At 35.1% G+C, this 23,260-nt stretch overlaps 1 protein-coding gene across 5 annotated transcripts in view; it reads left to right on the forward strand.

Annotated features, from left to right (window-relative positions):
- The window catches only part of LOC113412787 (VPS10 domain-containing receptor SorCS1), a 432,049-nt gene that overhangs the window by 313,334 nt on the left and 95,455 nt on the right, over positions 1-23,260 (forward strand). For all 5 annotated transcript variants that reach the window (XM_087964588.1, XM_087964591.1, XM_087964587.1 and 2 more), the window contains exons 6-8: positions 7,861-7,925; positions 14,295-14,413; positions 18,600-18,689. In XM_087964588.1, the coding sequence (XP_087820714.1) occupies positions 7,861-7,925; positions 14,295-14,413; positions 18,600-18,689 (274 nt within the window). The remainder of the gene's footprint in view (positions 1-7,860; positions 7,926-14,294; positions 14,414-18,599; positions 18,690-23,260) is intronic.

Here is a 23,260-nt window from a genome sequence, read left to right on the forward strand (position 1 = left end):
TCTTCCTGCATCTTTTTATCCATTATTTATGTGATACATTTTATTATTTTAATTGTGAATGTATTTTAATCATCCAAAGTCATATTCTGTGACATGTACAGTTATATAAATAAAATAAAATGTGAGTGGTTACATCAATAAAATAGGTGTTTTATTATATACATCCACTCCTCATTTTAGTGACTACCTCAGTTAGCAGCCATTTGTAAATATGGCAGTAATAACAAAAATCACTTATGACCAAATTTTGTGTGCCTGACAATGAATGCGAGTGAGAACAACACTGGCAAAGTTTTGTGAGAGAGCTTTATCTGAATGAGGCAAAAGCAACCAGTGATCTTCACACCAATTCTCTCTCAAACGTGTTTAGTTAGCAGCCTTTTCACTTAACAGCTTGGTCATTGCAACAGAACTTCATTAAACAGTGTATTTTCTTACTATTTTTATTAACTTACATAGAGTGTGTGTGCGTGTGTGTGTTAGTATTGAGCAAAATTGGCATATGGTGAATAGTTGTATCTATAGCATGTCTACCATACTAGTGTAACACAGACTCTGTGGAGTGCTTTGCAGAACTTGATATGCTGACTAGGGACAGTCAAGCTTGGCTAGAGAAAAGTAACAGAGTTCAGACAGGCTTTTTTTAAAAAAAATTCCTAATTATTCAGCCTCTTTAAATAGAACTTCAGGCAATGCTATGCTGTATTAAGGAGGAACATAATTACTTATGCACTGATGCATACAAAAGTTTAGACATCAGTCAAATTACATGTTTCAATGAGTCTCTGAGTGAACAGAAACTAACACAGTTTCTACATTGCAATTGTGCTAGCTACACTCTTTGAACTAGTTATTTCTGCCAAAAGAGGTGTTACAAAGCACTGACAAGAAAGTTATCCATATTTCTGCACCTACTAGTTTCACTGTTTTCTTATCTCGAATCTGTAAACAATTGTACATAAATAGGAAGCAAGTATTCAAATGTGCAGACAGATGATACTTTTAACTTTGTAACATGTAGAGATTGTGTTAGCTTCTGTTCATTCATCTGAAACATACAATTTGAGGAGGAGTAAACTTTTGCATGTAACTGTATCTCTGATGGTCTTATCTCCTTAAAATTAATGATGGATACAAATTTTACTTAGTCACAGCTGACAAAAGCATATCCTTTATTTTCCTGAAAAGACCTTTGTGAATTTATAATCTAGTACAGGGGTGTCAAACTCAAATCCCCGGGACCAGATACGGCCCGCAGGGTGCTTAGATCTGGCCCATGGGGCCACCCTGGGAACGGTGAAAGGTTGTGGTGCCTCTGCAGCAAAAACTGAGCTTGGGAGGGCTTCATGCAGCCGTCTTGAGCTACGTTTTCAGTGGCAGAGGATTGCAGGACAGCATCACAGCCGAAAATGGAGCTTGGGAGCCTTTTTTTCTCTGGCAGAGTGCTCGGGCCACCACAGGCACCCCCGACACGTGACATTGAGCTGGCCACACCCATCCTGGCCACACCCACTCCAGTCCTCCAAGATCAAATATAACCCTGATACGGCCCTCAATGAAATCGAGTTTGACATCTCTGATCTAGTAGCATGATATTTTGTTGGATTTAAATACAAAACACATGTTTTTTTTTATCATGGTGGTTTGTTAATTCAGTGTTATCTTTTCTAAAAATCTGCATTAAGAAAATATTGGACTGCAGAACGTTATTAAATAATACCATCAACTGTTTCAAAAAGAGACAAAAGGTTAGCAAAAAGATAAGTGAATGACATTTCCAAGTTTTTAAAAAGGAAAACATCTAAAGAGATGAATTTGTTTTATATCCCAGCTTTACTTCATAAATTCAACTGGCATGTAAACTTATTATTAATCAGTGTTACACTATTTTTTGATAATCTTTTTAATATGTAATAATTTTAAAATGTCAAGTTCATTGCTAATTTAGTATCCTTGTTTTCAATTGTTAATTTTTATTTATATCCTGGTTTGACTAAAAGTGAAGCTTCCATCATTGTGTACAAAAATGAGATAGCAGAATCATGATTCAATGGCAGTGGTATCTTTGTGTATGTGTGTTTATTAATCTGTGGTAATCTAAGAATAAGAAAACTAGTCACATAATTACATATTAAAAATAGGAGTAAGAATACTCTGAATTTAAAATATTTTTAAGAAAAACCCAGTTATCTAGAATTATTTTAAAAATATAGAAAAACACTAATTTCCATGACAAAAAGGTTTTCTTGCCTTTTAATTCCTATATTTGATTTGTGTTTTTTTCCCTTCTACTGAAGCACAGATGCTTTCAGCTCTTATCTCTAAATCTATGTTGCCTCCCAGCATCTTAACCAACCAGAAATACATCAGAGGTTTCTTAAGATTGAGGTTCCCTAATAAATACTTCTGCCTTTCCAACTCTTCCAACACTTGGGAATCATTTTCACAGCACGACTTTGTCAGCCTTCCATAACTGTACTGCTGAACAAGTTCTTTGTTTCATAGAATTGTATATCTCAAATGAAACAATTTTAATGAAAATTTTAAAATATTCAGTGTAGCATTTATGAGAAAGGCAACAAAGAATACTAAAAACCTTTTAGTATGTCATCTGATATGAAGTGCTTCAGGTAAATAAGCCATGGAGAGTTCAAGAAAATGCTGGTGTGTACAGGCAAAACAAGAATTGGTTAGACTGGAAAAATAGAGGTACAGAAGAGATTAAAAAATGAGTAGAAAACAGTAGAGTATATGTATTTTGGTTATGACATATTCCAATTTCCAGAAAGACACAAACACAATAATTGCGGATAGCTAATATTCAGGACAAGCTTGATTCTTTAAAAAAAAATGGCAGAAAAAAAGAATTGTTTTGAATTTCCCATTAGTGAAATCTAATTAATGAAATTTAAGTCCTGACAGGGCATGAAACATAGTCCATGGAAGAAAATAGTATTTGGGTCCTAATAACTAGAGTGTAGCTAATATTTCCTTTAAAAAATAATATATGCACACCAGACGTGCGCACACACACACACACACACACACACACACATAGAGATCAATGAAACAATATGAATTTTAACTATTCATGTATATATTCAGTCTTTTGAAGAATGACTGTTCTTTTAAAATGCTTCTGACATGAAGAAAAAAGAAGGCATTCAATATTGAGTTTATGGAGATTCTCAGTCATTTAGGTCATGGTTGTCCCAAAGGTGCTTTTTCAAAAGGCAACTAGACTTTGTTTTTCCTTGAAGACATTTTCCTTCTCATCCAAGAAGCTTGAACTGAAGAAGCTTCTTAGATGAGAAGCAAACCATCTTTAAGGAAAAAAACAAAGAAAGTCCAGTTGCCTTTTGAATAAACATCTTTGGGATAGTCCTGAGCTATACCTTAAAGAAGCCTATATATGCTCAAAATAAGAGTGCATGTGTGTATCCTCCTCAGATGAAATTACAAGAACCAAATATTATAGATAAAGCAATGAAAATTCTTAAGGACCACAAAATTCTTAAGGACCACAAATATTATAGATAAAGCAATGAAAATTCTTAAGGACCACAAATATTTGAGTTTTCAATATGCATCCTGCAATTACTTAGTTATGCAACACATTATATTGTGTAAGGAAATTTTAGCCACACAGTTACTTCATTTCTAAATTTTAATGAAATTTCACTTTTAATTATGTTGCACTTAAGAACTTTTAAAAGTCCTGGATTGTTTAGGTTAAAGCCCAACAGTGCATAGCAATGCAGCAATTCCACTGATGCATTCAACTTTATCTGATTATTTTTTTTCCCTCCAGCAATTGTCTCTGTAGAAGTTCTCAGTTTCTTTTTGGAGTTTCTTGTATTTATATATATAAAAAAGCCTGAGGAATTACTGTGAAAAACTTGTAAAAGAAAACCAACCTTGTAAACCCTAGATATCGTATTATTTATTTATGGTTTAATTATTGTTATGGTTTCAAAATTACCTTTTTTATTCAGAAAAATGCATAAGGCAGGGAATAGCCTATGCAAGATTTTCTGTCTCTTGATGAAATAATTACAATAAAATAAAAAAGCAAATAATAGTCATAAGGAAGCTGTTGATATAAAGACTATGAACTGTGTTAAAGAACACCAAGAAAATAGGATGGTTTAGATTGCTATCTTAAACTGCATCAAGAAGAGAAATGAAAGGGCTGCTTCATTACATAACCGTCAGCTCTAAAAAGACTATATCCTAAGTGTTTTGTATTTATTTTATTTTCTGGGTCTTATATGCTACTCTGATCCATCAGGACTCTGAACATGTCACATTCACTTCTTACAGTATAAAGATTGAAATAGTAAATCAATTTAACAAAATAATATAATAAAAAATAAAAAATAGGAAAGATATTACTATCACCAAGAAACAGTGAATGTTATGTATCAAATTCTGTACCTGTCAACAGTAGTGTCCCCCAAGGCAGTGTTCTAGGACCAACTCTCTTCATACTCTACATAAATGACCTCTGTGATCATATTAAGAGCAACTGCATTGTCTTCGCTGACGATGTAAAGCTATTCAACACCACAGACAATACTGCTACCCTTCAAAAAGACTTCGACTATGTATCAGAATGGTCAAACAAATGGCAACTTCAAATCTCAACAAATAAATGCTCTATCTTACATATTGGCAAAAAAAAAATCAGAAAATAAAATACAGGCCGAATAGTCAAGACCTTGTTGATGACCCAAGCTCTGTAAAGGACCTTGGAATACTCACCTCTAATGATCTGAGTGCTAGAGCCCACTATAACTACATAGCCAAAAAGGCATTAAGAGTTGTTAACCTAATGTTACATAGCTTTTTCTCTGATAATATTACACTAATAACTAGAGCATACAAAACATTTGCTAAACCAATACTCAAATACAGCTCATCAGTCTGGATCCCACATTATGTATCTGATATTAACACAGTTGAGAAAGTCCAGAAATATTTCACAAGAAGAGTTCTCCACTCCTCTACTCATTGCAGAATACCTTATGCCACCAGACTTGAAATTCTAGACCTAGAAAACCTAGAACTACGCCGCCTTCGGTCCAATCTAAGTATAAAATCATACATTGCAATGTTCTACCTGTCAATGAATACTTCAGCTTCAACCATAACAATACTAAAGCAAACAACAGATACAAACTCAAGGTTAATCACACCAAACTTGATTGCATGAAATATGACTTCAGCAACAGAGTGGTCAATGTCTGGAATACTCTGTGGTTTCTTCCCCTCTGTGGTTTCTTCCCCAAACCCAAAAAACTTTAACCTTAGACTGTCTACTATTGACCTCACCCCTTTCCTAAGAGGTCTGTAGGGGGGCCATGCATAAGTGCACCAACATGCCTACCATCCCTGTCCTATTGTTTCTTTTATTTTTCTTATCCATGTATTTATAACTATGTTTTTACTTATACCTATTACCTTGTAAGCAATTGACAAACCAAATAAAATAAATAAATACATAAATAAATAAACCCATGCTAGGCATTCCCAATACATACCAGACCCATGCTTCCTTAAAAAGCCAAGTTATTATGCCTTTCTTAAAACGCAAATCTGGGAGGCAAACTATTTTAAGCAGTAGCTGCAACTGAGAAGATTCTGCTCCATGACCCTGTAGATGTTGTTAATAGTCAGAACCTGTGAGCCTGCCCTATTAGATAGGAGAAGTCACTGTGAGTAAAAAATTGTATGTTTAGAAGACGCTACCTTATGAAAAAAAAAAAAAAGTATTTTTTAGCAGAAGACATTTTAAAACAGTATTTTTTATTTTTATTTTATTTAATATTACAATTAAGAAAACAAAACTAATTGCAAAGAAGGAAGGAAGGAAGGAAGGAAGGAAGGAAGGAAGGAAGGAAGGAAGGAAGGAAGGAAGGAAGGAAGGAAGGAAGGAAGGAAGACTATAGGAATATAGAAAAAAATACGTATTGAGAAATAATTTGTCCCTTTATCACAAGCATAAACAATTTCAATAAATTATCACCTTCTCTTAAAATACAGCAAATGATCTCTTGTTCCCATATTCCATCTCTTATCTATAAACAAATCCTTAACAAATCCTCATTGTTTAGTCTTGATCAGCAAATGTTCATTAAAGCTTAGTAGACGTAATAGCTAATATATTTTAACTTTGGTCAAATAAATTATATTTCTTCCTTTTAACAGTCCTAAATTTTAGTCCATTCAATTATCGTCCTGGAAGTCTGTTAATTTTTTTTGTACCCTTTCACAACATTTTCCCAAACTTCAGCACATCTCTTTTCTAAATCCAATGTAGAAAAGTTATCCAGATCATTGTTTTGGTTTATTATTTTCATATCTCTTTTGAGTTATTAATATTGCAGATGCTTTTATTTGTTTAACCCAGTGTAGCATATTTTTCCATATCATTCCTGAAGCTTTGAATACAATTTCAGGTTAGTCTCAATCTTGTCCAATAAAACTTGCTCCTCATTCATAATTTTTAAATACAATCTGTCTATAATGGCAGACCTCTCCCTGTCCAGAGAAGAATTGCAAACAGTCACTTGATTTGCCAGTTGTTCATTCTGCATAGTCATCAGGTCTGCTCTTAGTGAAGTCACATTCAGTTTGCCATTTCTTCCCTGGTCGTTAAAAGCATGAAATTGATCAAGTATTAGATTAGTCATAAAAATTGTGTTTCTCACATTAAAAAGTGGATTAGAAATATCTAACTTCCCAAAAGTATTAGCCATTTATTTAAGAAAAATGGTTACCCTCATTGATATCTCCATTATATAGCTTCATTTGTGTATTATAACATGTATCTTATTAAATGTATTAAAATGGCACTAACAATATCACAATAAATTGAATTAACATCTCCAAATTGTTGTACAACCTTTACTGCTTCATGAATCAACTGCACTGGGAAATTAATCAGAAACATTCTCATCGGAACAAAGAAATATTTTGTGGTATAACTGAAGGATTCAGAATACACAAAGGACATGAAAGAGACAGAGACAGAAAACACTTGTGACCATAAGGCTTGGCCCAACTAAATTGTGGCTTTTTTATGACAATTATTACTTAGCTGTAACAAGTGTTTTGGGAGAAAAGCCCTGTAGAACCAAATTTAACAAAGTTATAACAAAGCTATATATGTATTATCTGAATATATGTGCATGTGGAGGGGGGCTGTTTGAGTGTGGTGCCTCAAGTGTGTCTATTGACTCCTGGCAACTGCCTAGACAAGCCACTTAAGTTGTTCTATCCACTGATTTCCACCCCTATCAATTATGATTTTTTTAAAAAAATATGAGTCAATTTGGTTGACCTATCAACCATTAGATACCAGCAAGGAGAAGGGTTTTTTTGGGGGGGGGACGGGGGACAGGGTGGGTGCATGTCTTGACTGCAATGTAGTAGCCATCTAGATTTCTTTATGTACTAGATATGCATTACTGAGAAGCTGAAGTTTGAGAAATAATTTAACTATTGGGGATCATAGTGGGGTTATAAGCTATCCTAGAAGTAGTTATATAGTATAGCTCATATGGTGTTATTTTAAAGACGTTCAGTTGCTTAGCCGTTAGAGTTCACCAGCTGAATTTGGGCAGGTTCATTGTTTCTTGAGATACTAAAAAATGACATTTTATATTTTTATTTATTTATTTATATTTCACATTTCTGAACCACCCATCTACCTCCAAGAGAACTCTACTGGAGTGATTGATTGAATGATTGAATTATTACTGAAATATTACCTATTAGGTGTTCCAGATAACTTCTTTTAACTAAATGTTTTGCTTATTTCTAGTAACATTACAGTGTTCATTTTTCTTCTCTCAGGTCTAAAATGGGTACTAGCAAAGATCCAGACATAGTCCACATGGAGACAAAAACACTGGATGGCCGTAAGTGCTGTGACCACCTTTTTATCATTTTCTCAGAATATAATTATGTAATCTACCAGCATTCATCTGAATATAGGATTGCATTAGGGAGATCCAGTTGATGCTTTTAAGATTATTTTCAATCTGGTCATGCAATAAACATTTTGAAATAAATAGAAATTGAATATAACATTCTGAAATAGAAAACAATATTTTCAGAAGTAGGAAAGATTTGCAATTTGTGACAAACTGAAAAAAGGCATAAAATGAAATATACATAATTCATAACAATATATTTTCTAGTAGGCATCATTTGATTTGCTAAAAGGTAAAATCTTCAAGCTTTTGACCCTTGGTTTATCTGTAACAAACTAGCCCTTAACTTTGAATAAATGGAATGAATGGGGATAATATTGTATTTATTCTCATCTTCAATTTACTCTTCCTGAGGAAAAGTTAGCAAAAAGGTAAATTGTTTGCTTTCATTCAAAAATCTTCAGCGTTGACCATTTTATCTACAGCCTATGATTGCTGTAATAGCTTAATTATTGTATTTATATGCTCACACTATATATGACAATAAGATTTACTGGTTATTTTCTATGTACAGTGCTTAGATATTGCTCAAACTGATGCTGTCAGATATATTTGGACTAAAACAGTGGAATTTTCAGCTGGAATAACCAATTGATGGGAATTTTGAAAATTTCAATCATAACACATCTGAAGGACAAAATATTAAGAAGGTTACTTTAGGAGGAAAAGTTATTTTGCTTTGTTCAAGTATCGATGGATAAAGATTTTCAAATTTTAAATTTCAAATGTCACTGTTAATTGTACTTTTTTGTTTCTCTACAACACGGGTGTCAAACTTGATCACATAACATGATGTCACATGACACATCATGACTTTTTTGCCTTTGCAGAGCTGGGGTGGGCATGGCCTCCACGTGATGCATCCAGTCCATGGGCCACCAGCTTGACCCCCCCCCACCTTGTTCTACAACATACACACATGTACTTTAAGATAGAATGAAATGTATTAGGGCACATTCTGCCATTCATTCCTTAGGTAGCCAATCAATTTTAAAAATGTACATTAATATTGTACATAGTGTCAAGGTTCCGAGTAATGAACCCAATCAATTCAGTACTCCAAGATGAACAACTTTCTCAAAGAACTGTTTTATTGAGTACGTAATTTTGGCATGCATGAAAACAAAACCATTTCCCGCGTTTTCCGTATAATTAAAGAATAGATAATTCCCTCTCTCATTGTCACAGGTCACATTGTCCAATTAGGCGTTCTGCCATCTATCTGGCAACTCCTTCTAGTCTCTGGCCAGCACCTATTGAGATGATCTTGGTTGATCTGTTGTTATTTTCTGGTCTGACGTTCCAAACCTTTCCTCCCTCCCATACTATGTAGCAAGCTGAGAAACAGAAAGATAGCTGTGGCAGACCTGATCCATTAAAAAGTGGACACATAGCATATATGTGTGGTATTCAGCTTATATTTAAATAATATTCAGTAGTAACATTTGAAATATTTAATTTTAATCTAACATTAACATTTTGCAAACTCCAGAAGAATTGTTCAGAAAGAATAATTATGAGAAATGAAATAAAGTTCGGTGTTTATATTTCAACATTTTTAGCTAGAGATGCTTAGAAGGTTTTCCCATTCATCACTAGCTATCTTGAAATCCCTCCCAGCCCCAGGCGTTCAATATCTATTCTATTTTGATAAACAGATGAAATTAATTAGTTAGTTTACTTTATTGTCATTGCACCTCGTACAATGAAATCAAACACCATCTTCAGTGCATATCATGACCATGAAAATAAACACAAACATACATCCTTTACACTCCACACATTGAACCAAAAAACCCCAACACCGCACCATCACTGCACTATACAGTAGAACTCAAAAGAGCTACTGCCTTGGAATAGAAACTGTTTTGCAGCCTATTTGTGCTTATTTTTATTATTCTGTACCATAGACTGGAATATGGTGTCAATTTCCATATTTCTAAAATTATTTGCCCTAAATAAGACATACTAATATGAATCAGTGTTATAATAGTATTAGGAAGATGCTCTCTCAGCATAACCACCCTTTAAGTCAATAAAGTTTTTGAAAAGATCAGTGGGACCACAAGACCCAAACTAGTATCTGAATTTCAGATTTCTTTGGGATCATTAAATATCAGAGAATGTACTGAGTAAACAGTCCTTTTATTCTATAATAAATCTGATTCTTTCTTACAGTCCATTACACATCTCCTTCAGCTATCCAACACTAAATTAGCCCATTGTGGCCCTTCTTAATTCAGTTTTTGTTTTGGCCAGTGTGATGTGCAATTAAATGAAATTTAGTGATTCCATCTACACTAACCTTATCAGTCAAGCAATCCATATCTACTTTTGTAATCAGGATGCAATATTCTTTTCCTAACAGTATTTTCTATTGGGTGTCAAAGATGACTTGCTCGTACTATTCTCTTCTGTGGAGGTTGAGGGCAACTGGTTGCAGGTAACAGATGTGACCCTGCCTTTCAAAGTAGAGTACCAGTGAGTGAGGCAGTGACCCAGGGAACCAGCTTCATCCATATAGTCCAGCTCTTCTAAGAGATAGAAGCAAAACTGCACTAGGTTGCATTAAATAACCATTAAAGGATATTAATGTATCTAGACCAAGATGGATTACCATGGTTGAAATTTTTTGTCATCTTTCTATAATTTGATATATGAATTCACTCTGCAACCTAGAAACTGTGGAATAACATGGTATATGTCATATTAAGGTAAAGAAAGAATATGACATTTGTTCTAGTATCTTTCTGATGAATAAGATAAAATCCAAATAATATTGGCATGTACACCAGAGGTTTCTCGAAAGTAAAATAATGCAGAGACTTTCTTAACATCAAAAGGCAAGGATACAAGTGGTGGGTGGCTGCATTCTTCATGCATCTTTCAATAGAAATGCTTCCTCATGCTTCCTGACCTATTCTAGTCTGGTATTATTGTTTGACAGGAAATCTTCTTGAAATGAATATGTTTGTAAGCTCTGGTACAATTTTCCACATTCTAGCTGTCTAATGCTAATATCCCACAGTCAGTGAAGAAATTGAAAAGGTTGGGCATTTCAGTAAACCAAAAGTTTTCTCAGTTTAGCTACTCCATCTACACAAGGGGTGTCAAACTCACAGCATCAAGATATTGTCATGTGACATATCACGACTTTTTCTTCGCTAAAACAGGGATGGGCATGGACAATGTATGACTCATCTGGCCCATGACCATGAGTTTGACACCCCTGATCTACCCTAACCTTATCAGTGAGACAATCCAAATATAGTTTTGTAATCAGGATGCTGCATGTTTCCAGTGTTGCTGTAACAATCAAAGTAGCAGCTGTTGCTGGAGATGTGCATGCTGGCAGTGAGGAACTTAACATCTGAATTATTGGTGGGAGGGATAACATCTCTGCTAGAGAAATAAATAAATAAATTCCAGATCTCAGCAATGAAATGTATTAATTGGCATGAATTAAGTGTAAGTAATTAGGTGCTTCCTGTGGTACTGGATAAATAAAGTATCCACAGGGATTAACTATCAAAAGAATAATTGTTGCTACATGGCTTCCCGGTGAACCTAACTTAAGGAAATAAAGGTTATTGTTATAAGATTCTGAACATATTCCCAATATTTATATTATTTTTCTGAACTTTTCCTGAAATCCTTTTAATACTTTGAAGTCTTAAGAAAGCAATTATCAGCTTGCTTCTGATCACCACATATAGAGCAAAAATGTGAAATTATAGTGATGTTGTTATAGTTCTTTACTTACATCTGAATGTCTAATTGAATATAATAATATAACATAACATAATGATATGATATGCTGTATAATGATGCGGTCAACATTTGATGTATTTTATGAATAAGAACTTTATCAGAACTTAGTAGGATATCTATTAATACAGATACATGGGAACATCAGTTGAGTATAATTGCAGAGGGCATAAAATATATTCAGCATATTCATTACCAATACAATGCAACATAGCCCCTCCCCCCCAAAAAATAGCAACATTTAGCAAAGTCTTCAGTTATTGTCATAATTTAGAAATAAATTGTGGGAAAGAATATTTCTCTCAATGGTCCAAGGTCAGACCATAGAAAGAACCACAGCATACATGCCCAATAACAAAGAGCACATCAACGTAGGGCAAACCAGTCTTTAATCTTCAGTCCGAAGCCTTGGTACACTGTGAGTAGGAACATCAAAGTCCCTTGAAAAGTCAGCACTGGGAGCTTCAGCCTCCCAACCCGAAGGCACCACACCCTCATGTCATCCAGTCACATACCCCCAGTCATCCAACTTGTGGTACCAGCCTTCCCTGCCTTCCAGCAACCACAGTTCTTCCCACCCCTTCTGGAGCTATGTTCTGTCTCCTCACACCATTGGCAACAACAGTAGTCCCATCTCGTCCATCTAAGTGGGCCAGCTGGCAAGTGATCAACTGGCCAGTACAGCCCATCTGTTCTAGACCTCTTGCAGCAGCCTCCCAACTGGAAGCTCAATCCATAGGCATTCAGCTGTTGAGCGGCCAGCTGACGAACGGAGAAGTCCTGCTGCTGCAGCTGCAGCCTCACTCGTTGCTCCTGTTGCTCTTGTGGCTCCATCTGCTTTGTGAAACTGCCTCACTGGTTTATTTTGGACTGTCTCTCCAGGTATGGTGAGCCCTGGATAAGGGCCGACCCTTTCTTCATCAAGCTGTATTATGCGATGCTCTGTGGAAATCTCTGGCAGGAATTCCCTAGGAGAGTATTACTATGAACCATCTCTATGTCCAAAAGAATTAAGAAAGCTGTTTGTCCTTAGGAGAACTTTTTTTATGAAAAAACAAAAAAACAAAAAACAAAACACTGCAGTGGTGGGGGCTGATTCTTCACATAACCAGTAGTTCATTTTTCACTTGAAAAAAATGTTTTCAAATGTAATTTCCCTTAACTTTCTTCTTAGACAATTCTTTTTTCTTTCAAAAATGTAGTCATTGCTGTCAACACATAGCCTTCAGAATTTTCTGCAATAGTCCACTTATGTGTTACCATAGCCAAAAAGACAAAGTCATTCATATATTCTGTTAACATTAGATATAACTTAGAAGTATTCCAAGTCATAGGAGCTATATCTCTGTAAAAAAGGAAAGATACCGAAGAGGTCATGAAGTTCAATTTCTAATATCTTGGGCAGCTTTATTCTCTGACTCTTGGTCTATGTTTTTCAATTCTTTCTTGCTCCTACGAGACAGCATGAAGATTCACATAAACTCAAGAAACCAATGTTCACTGGAAAAAACATAAACTTCATTCAAAATGGGTTTAAGTCTTCATGTGCCTTATAGGCCCATTTAGATTTTAGCTTAGTCTAGTGAATCTGGCCAAATCTCTAGAGATGGCTCAAGAAAAAAGGAAATGATACAAAATACACAATATAAATTGCTGGTTCTGATGATTTAATTTTTAGGCCTGCAATTTAAAAAAAAATAGAGAAAGCAGACAAAAGTATAGACCAGGGGTGTCAAACTTGCAATGTCACGTGATGTATTGGGACTTTTTCCCCCTTTGCTAAACCAGGTGGAGGCAGGACCAGCATGTGACGCATCTGGCCCATTGGCCATGAGTTTGACATTCCTGGTATAGACATTCCTACGTGTACTTCAGCTATCTATTCATTTGATATTTTTTTTAAAAAATCAGTTTTATTTATTTTATTCTCTTGCACACTTAAAGAAATTCAATTGGGGTTCTTTTTATCTAAAAATCCTCTAAAAGTCACAAGAAAGCAAGAAAAAGTTGTGCCTATTTATTGCACTTTCGCTCTCTTATTGGCTATCACAATGTAACTAATTTTTGCAGACAGGGATCTCTATATGAAATATTTAAGTATAGGTAATCTTCAACTTACAACCACAACTGAGCCCAAACTGTCTGTTGCTGAGACAGTTTTAAAGTGTTTTGTCCCATCTTACAATCTTTCCTGCCACAGTTGTTAAGTGAAACACTGCAGTTATTAGGTGAATAACATGGTTGTAAAATGAATCTGGATCCCTCATTGAAGGTTGCAAAAGGTGATTACTTGACCCCAGGGCATTGCGATCATCATAAATATGAATCAGTTGCCCATCTGAAGGCTGACCATGGGGATGCTGCAATGACACGTGTAGAAAATGGTTGTCACTTTTTTCATTGCTATTGTAACTTCAGACAGTCACTAAATGAAAGGTTGTAAGTCGAGGACTTCCCATAAAAGATTATGAATATCCATAGCTGGAATCGTCTTATATTTATGTGTGTTTCTTTGTGTGCTTTCAGATGCACAGTACATCACCTGTAGGATGCAGAACTGCTCTGAAGCTGTAAGAAGCAAACCTTTCCCTGGATACATTGATTCCGACTCTCTCATTGTCCAAGATGATTATGTATTTGTTCAGGTCTGAAACAGTTTTCCCCCCTTCTATTGATTACAAATCATTTTTTTTTCAATGTTAAACTCCCTTTCCTAACAGATGCAACAAAATAGCTTGAGTACAAGCTATTTCAGGACATCACCCAATTTGTTATTCCCATTGGGATGCTAATTGTTTTTTTTTTTGGCCTTTGGTTCAAGTACTCTGTTAACACAACGGTCATGAAGGGTGGGGTCTAACTTATGTTCAAGGTGTATGGAAATAATTTCTCTTGTCACTCAGCTCTCCACATTGTCTATTCCAAAAATGTTCTCATATTTCAACAGGTTTTTAAGTTTGCATGCCAGTGTTCCAATATTACCATTACAACAGACCAATCAAGGTTTTCTTTTTTATTAGTTTGAAATGGGACAAGATAGAGTCTCTCTTTAGAGATAGAATGGAGATATAGAAAGGGAATGCTTGAGATAAGACTAATCAGGCATGATTGTCATGTGTGGGCTCCTATTATTGTGAAAAAGGAAGAAAATTAGATATATTCAGCTGAGCTATGTTCCAGGTGGAAGCCAGAGAATATATCTGAATAGTTTTAAGTTTCATTATCTTCCTGCTGCTATCCCCATCATAACAAGCAGGAGGAAATAAAGTGCTGGCAAAGTGGAGATGAGCTATAAATTATCTGTCTTTCAAGTATTTCTTGAGGCTGAGGTTCCTGGCTTGCATCAGCATATATATTTTGAAGCTGGATTGTCTATAACCAGGAATTTTTAAGTGGGCTAAAGGTAGAAAATCCTGAACGTGTTACCAAATGCTGTCAGCTGTACCACTCTAGCCTCTAAGTTCTCTGAGAGTATCATTTCCTTCCAAATAGAATAAATATCAACTCTTCTGAGGGGTAGAACAATACATTGCCTCATTTCTTTTTCTTTCTTTCTTTCTTTCTTTTTTTTTTTTTGTAGAAAAAAGTGTGATAAATTCGGCTACCATGGAAAATATGGGGAAAACTCTTTATTTGTTATTTCATTCATTGTTTCACACATCCATGATTAATAATGAATCAGACCTTAGTGTACACTTAACAGGTTTTACATATTCATAGTTTTGACTTTTATTTTTTTGTTTATCCATGTGTAAAAGAGAGACATACTTTTGAACATGCATAGTGTATATTTTTAAGGGCTAAGATTAAGTAACCTACTTGTGTATTTGTTCCCACTTATCATTCAATATACCAGGAGGCTGCATGTGATTTCTTCATTCTTATCCTGTAGAAGCATCCTGATCAAATGGTGATAATAATCTTTCTCACGCAGTGTGGCACATTTGTTTGCACAGCTCTTTCACAACCTTGGTAGAAGGGACTGTTGATTGTATACTAGTGCTGACCTCCAATTGCTATGAATACTCTGTTGGCAATACTGAGCAACATGATTGAGAAAGGCCCCAATAAGATTACAAAAGAACTGCAGCAGAAGCTGGCATGAGTAATGTGAAGCAGACAAAGTGATCATCTACATCACCAGTTGAAGAAATCATTCTGGGGAACAAAAATCAATTACCATGAGGAAGCCATGTGGAACCTCACAGCTGGACAAACCCAGAAAGATAAAGCAAAGAAAAAGAGACATGAATAGAAGTACAGGTGATTGCTTTGCAAGAAAGAAGGAAGACATAAATCACTATAGGTTCTGAAACCTAAAGCCTGATTAAATAGTATAAAGGAAAATCCGTAAGTGAAGAGATGCTCTGACAACCTCTACATGGTACAATTTAACTTAAATTCTGCCAATTTGAACATATATTAGCTATTTATCTCAATTTTGGGGTAAAAGTCCCCAAATTTGTCAGAACTGTAAACCAAAATGTACAGGTCACCGCAAATAATCTGTTGAAAATGCTAATTCACACCAAATAGATTCACAATATAATGTTACTTATGCAACAATAATTGGCATGGGGGGATTCTCAGAAGACCTTTTTTCCTCAATCCAAAATTATCATCTAAAATACGCAAACAAAAACATGTCAATAAGCCTGAAATGTTTTTGGAAGAAAGTGCTTTGGACTGTTCAAACAAAAATTGACATATTTGGCTATAAGCACATAGAAAATTTTTGGGAGAAAAGGTGAAAAAATATGTTGGAATCATTAAGCATAAGATGGGCTGCAATATTATTTGAAATCATGTGATAGTAGTAACATAGGAAATAATATATATGAAAAGAAGAATGAATTCAACTATATGTAACAGATAACAGATAATCAAAGTTGGAAGGGACCTTGTAGGTCATCTAGTCCAACCCCCCGCCCAAGTGGGAGACCCTACCCCATTTCTGACAGATGACAGTCCAATCTCTTCTTGAAAGTCTCAAGTGATGGTGCTCCCATAACTTCTGAGGGCAAACTGTTCTATTGGTTGATTGTTCTCACTGTCAGAAAGTTTCTCCTTATTTCTAGGTTAATTCTCTCCTTGTTCAGTTTCCATCCATTATTTCTTGTCTGGCCTTCAGGTGCTTTAGAAAATAGCTTGACCCCTTCTTCCCTGTGGCAGCCCCTCAAATATTGGAAGACTGCTATCATGTCTCCCTTGGTCCTTCTCTTTACTAGACTAGCTAAGCCCAGTTCCTGTAACCGTTTTTATATCCTAGAGCTAATGTCTCACAGTCAATGAAGAAATTGAAAAGGTTGGGCATTTCAGTAAGACAGCAAAATCAGCTGTATGCCCTTCAGAGCCCCCTCAGTATATCTGAAGTCGGGAAAATCTCAAAAATGCAATATGTGCAAGGAGGTATAGAATATTTCTTAACTATAAGAGAGTATAGTGTATTTTGGTTTGGTGTAGTGGTTAAGGCAATAGGCTAGGAATCAGGAGACAGTGAGCTCTAGTATTGCTTTAGGCATAAAATCAGCTGGGTGACCCCGGGCCAGCACTTTTCTCTCAGCCCTAGGAAGAAGGAATGGCAACCACTTCCACAATCTTGCAAGGATGTGTCCAGACAGTCACCAGTCAACACTGACAGGAAGGAAGGAAGGAAGGAAGGAAGGAAGGAAGGAAGGAAGGAAGGAAGGAAGGAAGGAAGGAAGGAAGGAAGGAAGGAAGGAAGGAAGGAAGGAAGGAGACACGGAGGAGACTCTAAACTTCTGCATTTTCCTTGTTTTCTTGTTTTAAGTCTGTAAGCAACAGCACAAACATAATATATACCTATTCAAGATGTCAGGGCTAAGTCAGTGTCTGTTCACTTAAAGTTCATTGAAATGTGGAGTTTGACCAGAGGTGCTAAACCTTCCCAAGCTTGTGGTATTTCTTGTGTGTATCTTGCTACTCCAGCAATTTATAGAAAATATTTTTAGAGCAGAATTGTGCATTAACTGAGATTGCTCTTAATTACATTCTTAACATATTTTAATGTATACTTTTTTAAAAAGATAATATACTTTATTTAAGAAAGCTAATAAAAATGAAACAAAGTTCTAGAATTCTATTTCATGTTCAGTAAGATAGTTATTTCTCCTATTGTTTGTTAATGAATTGTTACAGATTTTTTTTTGTTTGTTTTGTCACTCAGTGTGACTAGAAAAAGATTGATTTTTGTTTTGGCCTCCAGGATTTTGGAAAGGGCAGGCAGTCTCATGGGTTGTTGCTTGAAAATTATTTCATTTCTTTGGCCTGCTGGAAGAAGTGGCTGGCTGTAGCATGTGTAAATATTACTGTTACACAAATGGAATACTTTATGGAGAGCTTTGGTGTACCATCTACGACTCATCAGAATCTTAGGGCCCTTGGCTTGGAGTGGGAGAAAAAGTATTTTTTTCCAAAGCTGACTAGAACAAAAAAGCTTTTCTCATTGTCTAAATTGGGAATATTACATGTAACGTATTGACTTGAGTACAGTATTACAATTTTTGCCTATGCAATTGGGGATGCTGAATGCTGCTTCTGTACATTTGTAGATTTCATTTGCTATTTTCATCTCCTTGGCAGTCTGCATAATTTATACCTATTAATGCTGTCTTTTTCCATAACTGAATAAGGACTATTTCATCTCCTGCTGTATTTTCATTGCCATCCTGGAACCGTTGTGACATAACTGCATTTCCCTTTATAACGCACCTGTTATTTTTTACATGGCTTTAAAAAAAGAGAGAGAGAAAACAGTGATAAAGTCACCTCAATTAAAATAATAAAGAAAAGCAATGTTATATGTTGCAGCTGACATCTGGAGGTCGGCCACATTACTACGTGTCTTACCGCAGAAATACTTTTGCACAGATGAAACTTCCTAAATATGCTTTGCCAAAGGTAAGTTATCATGGTTCCAATATTCTTATATAATGTTAGATGACAGACCAGAGGAATTGCAACTTGTGGCCAATTTGCTCAGAATTGTTTTAATCAGTGCATGTATCCCTTTATTTTTCAAGAACATGTTAAAGCATCAAGCAAAATACTCTCTAAGATCAATATTGCAGCTATTCAAGGGCATCAGTTCAAAATGCAGATTGATTTTTTTTTCAGTTGGTGGAAATTACTAATTAGTAATTCGTTTTCATCAATAATGACATTTTGAGGCTTTCTATTAAAAAGCTTGGCCTTCTGATGTGCTGCTAGCTTCCATATTTCATTGAGTTAAAGGAATTAAATGAGATTTTTTTCTTCAGAAAGTACACTTCTGTATGCCTCTAATTTTGTAAAAATAGAAAATTAGCAATGGAGCCTGAAAGAACACGTATTACATAGCCTTTTAAAGGATCCTAGTAAAATATATCAATCAAGAGGAAGCTTATTTCATTTAAAAAAATTTAAAAAGGAAAAGGAAACAAAATCGCAAGGCTTTTCTTTTTTTAAAAAACTTGAAGGACAGAAAAAATGATTGTTAAGGACTTTTGTTCCCCATACAAAATGTTTTGATGCATTGTAACATGGTCTGGGAACATAGTTTATGAAATTGCTTGTCAGATTCAAGGTCTGAATTTTTTGATATGTTGTGACTTAGGTCCATATTACAGGAAATTAAATGAAACCAAGATGTCCACTCATAATGAGATCAATATTCTTGACTACAACTATTAGGAATATAGGTTTTTAAACTTTCATCTTGAAACTAGATCCTTTCTCCCCTTTCTTAATTAGGTTTTAAAAGTTATGGTTATAAAATTTAAGAATATTTGAACTGAGAGGTTTCAGAAATTAATCACCTTTAAGAGATTATGGGATAGACTGAATTCTTAGGTAGGTCAAATGACATGGGAGGACTTATTCTGTTGAATCACATCATCATGAGACAAGTTTTTATTTGTAAGACATGTTTAAAAAGTCAACAAAGCCTTTTATAGCCAAATATTGTAATGAATGTGGTAAAGGCCATTTGGAAATGCCACAGTGGAGCTTATGCAGACTATTTTGAATAAGGCTGTTTATAGTGAGATAGTCAAACTTTCCAAAAATTTTAATCACCATCTATCCACCATTTCAGTTTTCTGTGAAAAATTCAATAAACAATTGAATTATCGAGTTGAAACCCATAATACCTGATTACAATGTGAGGATACATTTTTTTAAATCAGTTTTGGACTTCTTGAATTACCTTGCCTTATGAATCGCTTTAAATCGAGCCCTTTTTGGTGCATATTGGTAAAACAATAGTCCCAGTAAAACCATAATTCCAACCCCAGATCACAATGCCATATCCCAATTAGTAAAACCATAATCCAGTAGCTCCAATTTTATTTGGTTTTGTTAAAAAGTGTTTAAACAACAATAGCAATTATCTATCAGTTTATTTACAATCTTTTCTAATTTAGGGAATTTTATTTCCATGTTGTCTCTATGAGCATGGTTCTGGTATCTGCTCAACATAAATTTCTCTGAAGAAATGTATTATATTTCTGTGTGCGTGTTTGTGTGCGTGCGCACACACATTCACGCACGCACGCACACACACACGCACATACATGGCCTGCTTTTTTTGGAGCAATTGAGTGTTGATCCATTGTCTATTACAAGAATTCCCATCTGAGTCAAACATTTTGAGCTAACAGAGTATGACTGGCTCAAAGTCACCGAGAAAGCTTTTTAGTTAACTGGTTGTCTCTGCTAGACCAAACTGTATCACTCTATCATAAATGAGCTATCACTCATATTTATCTAGTGTAGTATTCTTAACATATTGTGATATAATCAGAAAGATTCCATATAAGATCCATTATCAGCAGACCATTTACAGTCAGTCACTTACATTCAGCCAATCAATCTCATAGGACTGCTGTTAGAATAAAATAAAAAGTAATAACACATAATCCAAGGTTTGCTCAGAGAAAAGACAAAGTATTGTATACATATATATATATATATATATATATACATATACATATACATATACATATACATATACATATACATATACATATACATATACATATACATATACATATACATATATATATATATATATATATATATATATATATATATATATATATATATATATATATATGTATATATATATATGTTTTCTGAGGTTCTCGCGGGTATTTGTATGTGGATCTTTGGTTATTCGGGCTTTCTCGCGTAGATTCAAAGTATCAGGCAGCACCATTTCGGGGTGCCACTCGCCATCTTCAGGCTAACAGCTTTCGCTTAGTGCCAGTGCAAGCAGTGCACTGGCACTAATAAAGCCTAATTTGGGGCGAGGGGCTTAATTCATTCATGCCTATAAACATGCTGGATCCTATGGGGAGGCCGTATTAGAAACCATATATATATATATATATATATATATATATATATATATATATATGTTTTCTTAAGTTTTCGCGGGTACTTGTCATGTATGGCCTTCAGCTTTGTTGGGTATTTTCCCGTCATTATAGTTGTGCTTTTAAAGTTGTAGCAACGTTTCAGCAGAATCTCATCTGCCATCATCAGGCTTCTGTATTGTGTCCGTCCGTCAGGCGGACACATACAAAGCCTGATGATGGCAGATGAATTCTGCTGAACCCAACTTTAAAAGCACAACTTCAGGCGTGGAAACTCTCGAAAAGCTTGAAGCACACATATATATATATACTATCTAATAACACAAACACTCCAAAACATACTTTTCTGTAAGTAATTTCTATGAATATAATGAACATATTTCAACAAACAAATTTTCTGCAAAAATTAAGCTATTGAAGGACAAATTATATGGATCTCCATTCCTTAATATATAATCGCATGACAGAAGATCATACCTGAGCTTTTCAAAAGCCCATTATCATACCAATTTATGGCATATATTTTTCACATCTCTATTTAAAAGTAGTCCCCTTGTAGTACTGTTCCAAGAAAGACAATAATCTGCAAGGCTACAGTATCTGTTGTCACAAAACTCACCTGTTGTGGTTCTCTTAAATGGCACTTTCTAGATTACATGGAGTGTCTTATCTAGCAGTAGGTTCTGCTGTTTTAATATAATATTGTGCAACCCATAATCCATGGGGTCATTCTTTCCACATATAATGTAGACTCATGCCATTTCCCTTGTAGGACTCAGTGAAACATTTCTGCTGACTCTCCTTTTACTTCTTGGCCACTTTGATAGGATGAGTGGAATAAAGGGAGTGGTGGACTACATGGAATACTGCACCATTGCTCCCCATGCTGGTATGTCAAAAATCAAGGGAGCAACTTGGATGAGTGCAAGCAAGGTAGGGCTGGTTACATGGTACCGATGATGGGTGATACCTCTCATTGGTACCATCTAACCAGCCCTACCTTGCTTGCTCTCATCCAAGTTGCTCCCTTGTTTTTTCTTCAAAGACCACTGCTGGTAAGAGGTTTTCTGTCAGCTGATTGGGTGCATGGCTAGAAAAAAAACAGGATAAAGGGTGGGAATGTGGTCTTCCCATCTTCCCATGCACCTACTGGTTTTAAGTGGAAGTGAAAAATAGCTCTTTGGGATTATATTTACTTAAAATTAAATGATTTACATTATAAGCCAAGGTGGCCAGAAAACAAAATTATATATTTTTTTCTGCAGATCTCTTTCCCTCAACCTTCCTTTCAAATGACAATAGTTACATTCTAAAATAATGAGTTTAATGATGAAAGGAAATGTTAGATATGTTCTTGCTTTCAAATTCTTCATAAAACCTTTTCCTAAATACAAAGATAAGTAATTTTGATATTTTTAATATGGTACTTGTTACTTTACCTAATTGGATTGTGTTGATTGGCTGGGAGGGTTTAGAAATGTTGATCTTCTTGAAAAGGCTGTTGCTTAGAGTATCTGGAATTTAAATTGGCAAAGAATAAAGAAAGTAAAAGGAACCAAAAGGAAGAGCAAAACATTCCCCATGTGTCATAGACAAGGTGGAATAATTTTATGCCTCCTTATGCAGGCCCATAATAACTAAAAATATCTTTCTTCCCTCTTTGTGCATGAGCGTTTATTAGCTAATATAATTCATTATAGAAGTAATTTGAATTAAATATCTTCTAAGCAACTTTTTCCGAAGTAGGATAATGCTTTCTCTAACGAGCCCCAAGGGTCCCTCTCTGTCACCTTTTTCAAGGAGCAGCCGATGTTAAATCCACCTGCAGGGTAATATTTAAGGCAACAAGGTGCTTCATTACAAGCTCACACAACTTCAAAGCATGAGCTTCTAAATCTGTATGCACGGAGACACAGTGAGAAAAGTGTGTTTAGGATGCTATTATCAAAGCAGGTGGCTGCCTTTATTAAAAATGAACAAAGCACAACACAGTCAAAAGGAAATGAAACAAGCACGGCCTTTTATCGGTAGAGAGTCTTTAATCTCTTTCAGCTCAATTACTTTCTCCAAATAAAATCAATGCTGTAAAGGGTTCTTAGTACCATAGCAGCTTAT

The sequence above is a fragment of the Notechis scutatus genome, chromosome 4, assembly GCF_049901735.1.
Source record: "Notechis scutatus isolate UNSWTSFEM ecotype Mainland chromosome 4, rNotScu1.2, whole genome shotgun sequence".
Classification (NCBI taxonomy): Eukaryota; Metazoa; Chordata; class Lepidosauria; order Squamata; family Elapidae; genus Notechis; species Notechis scutatus.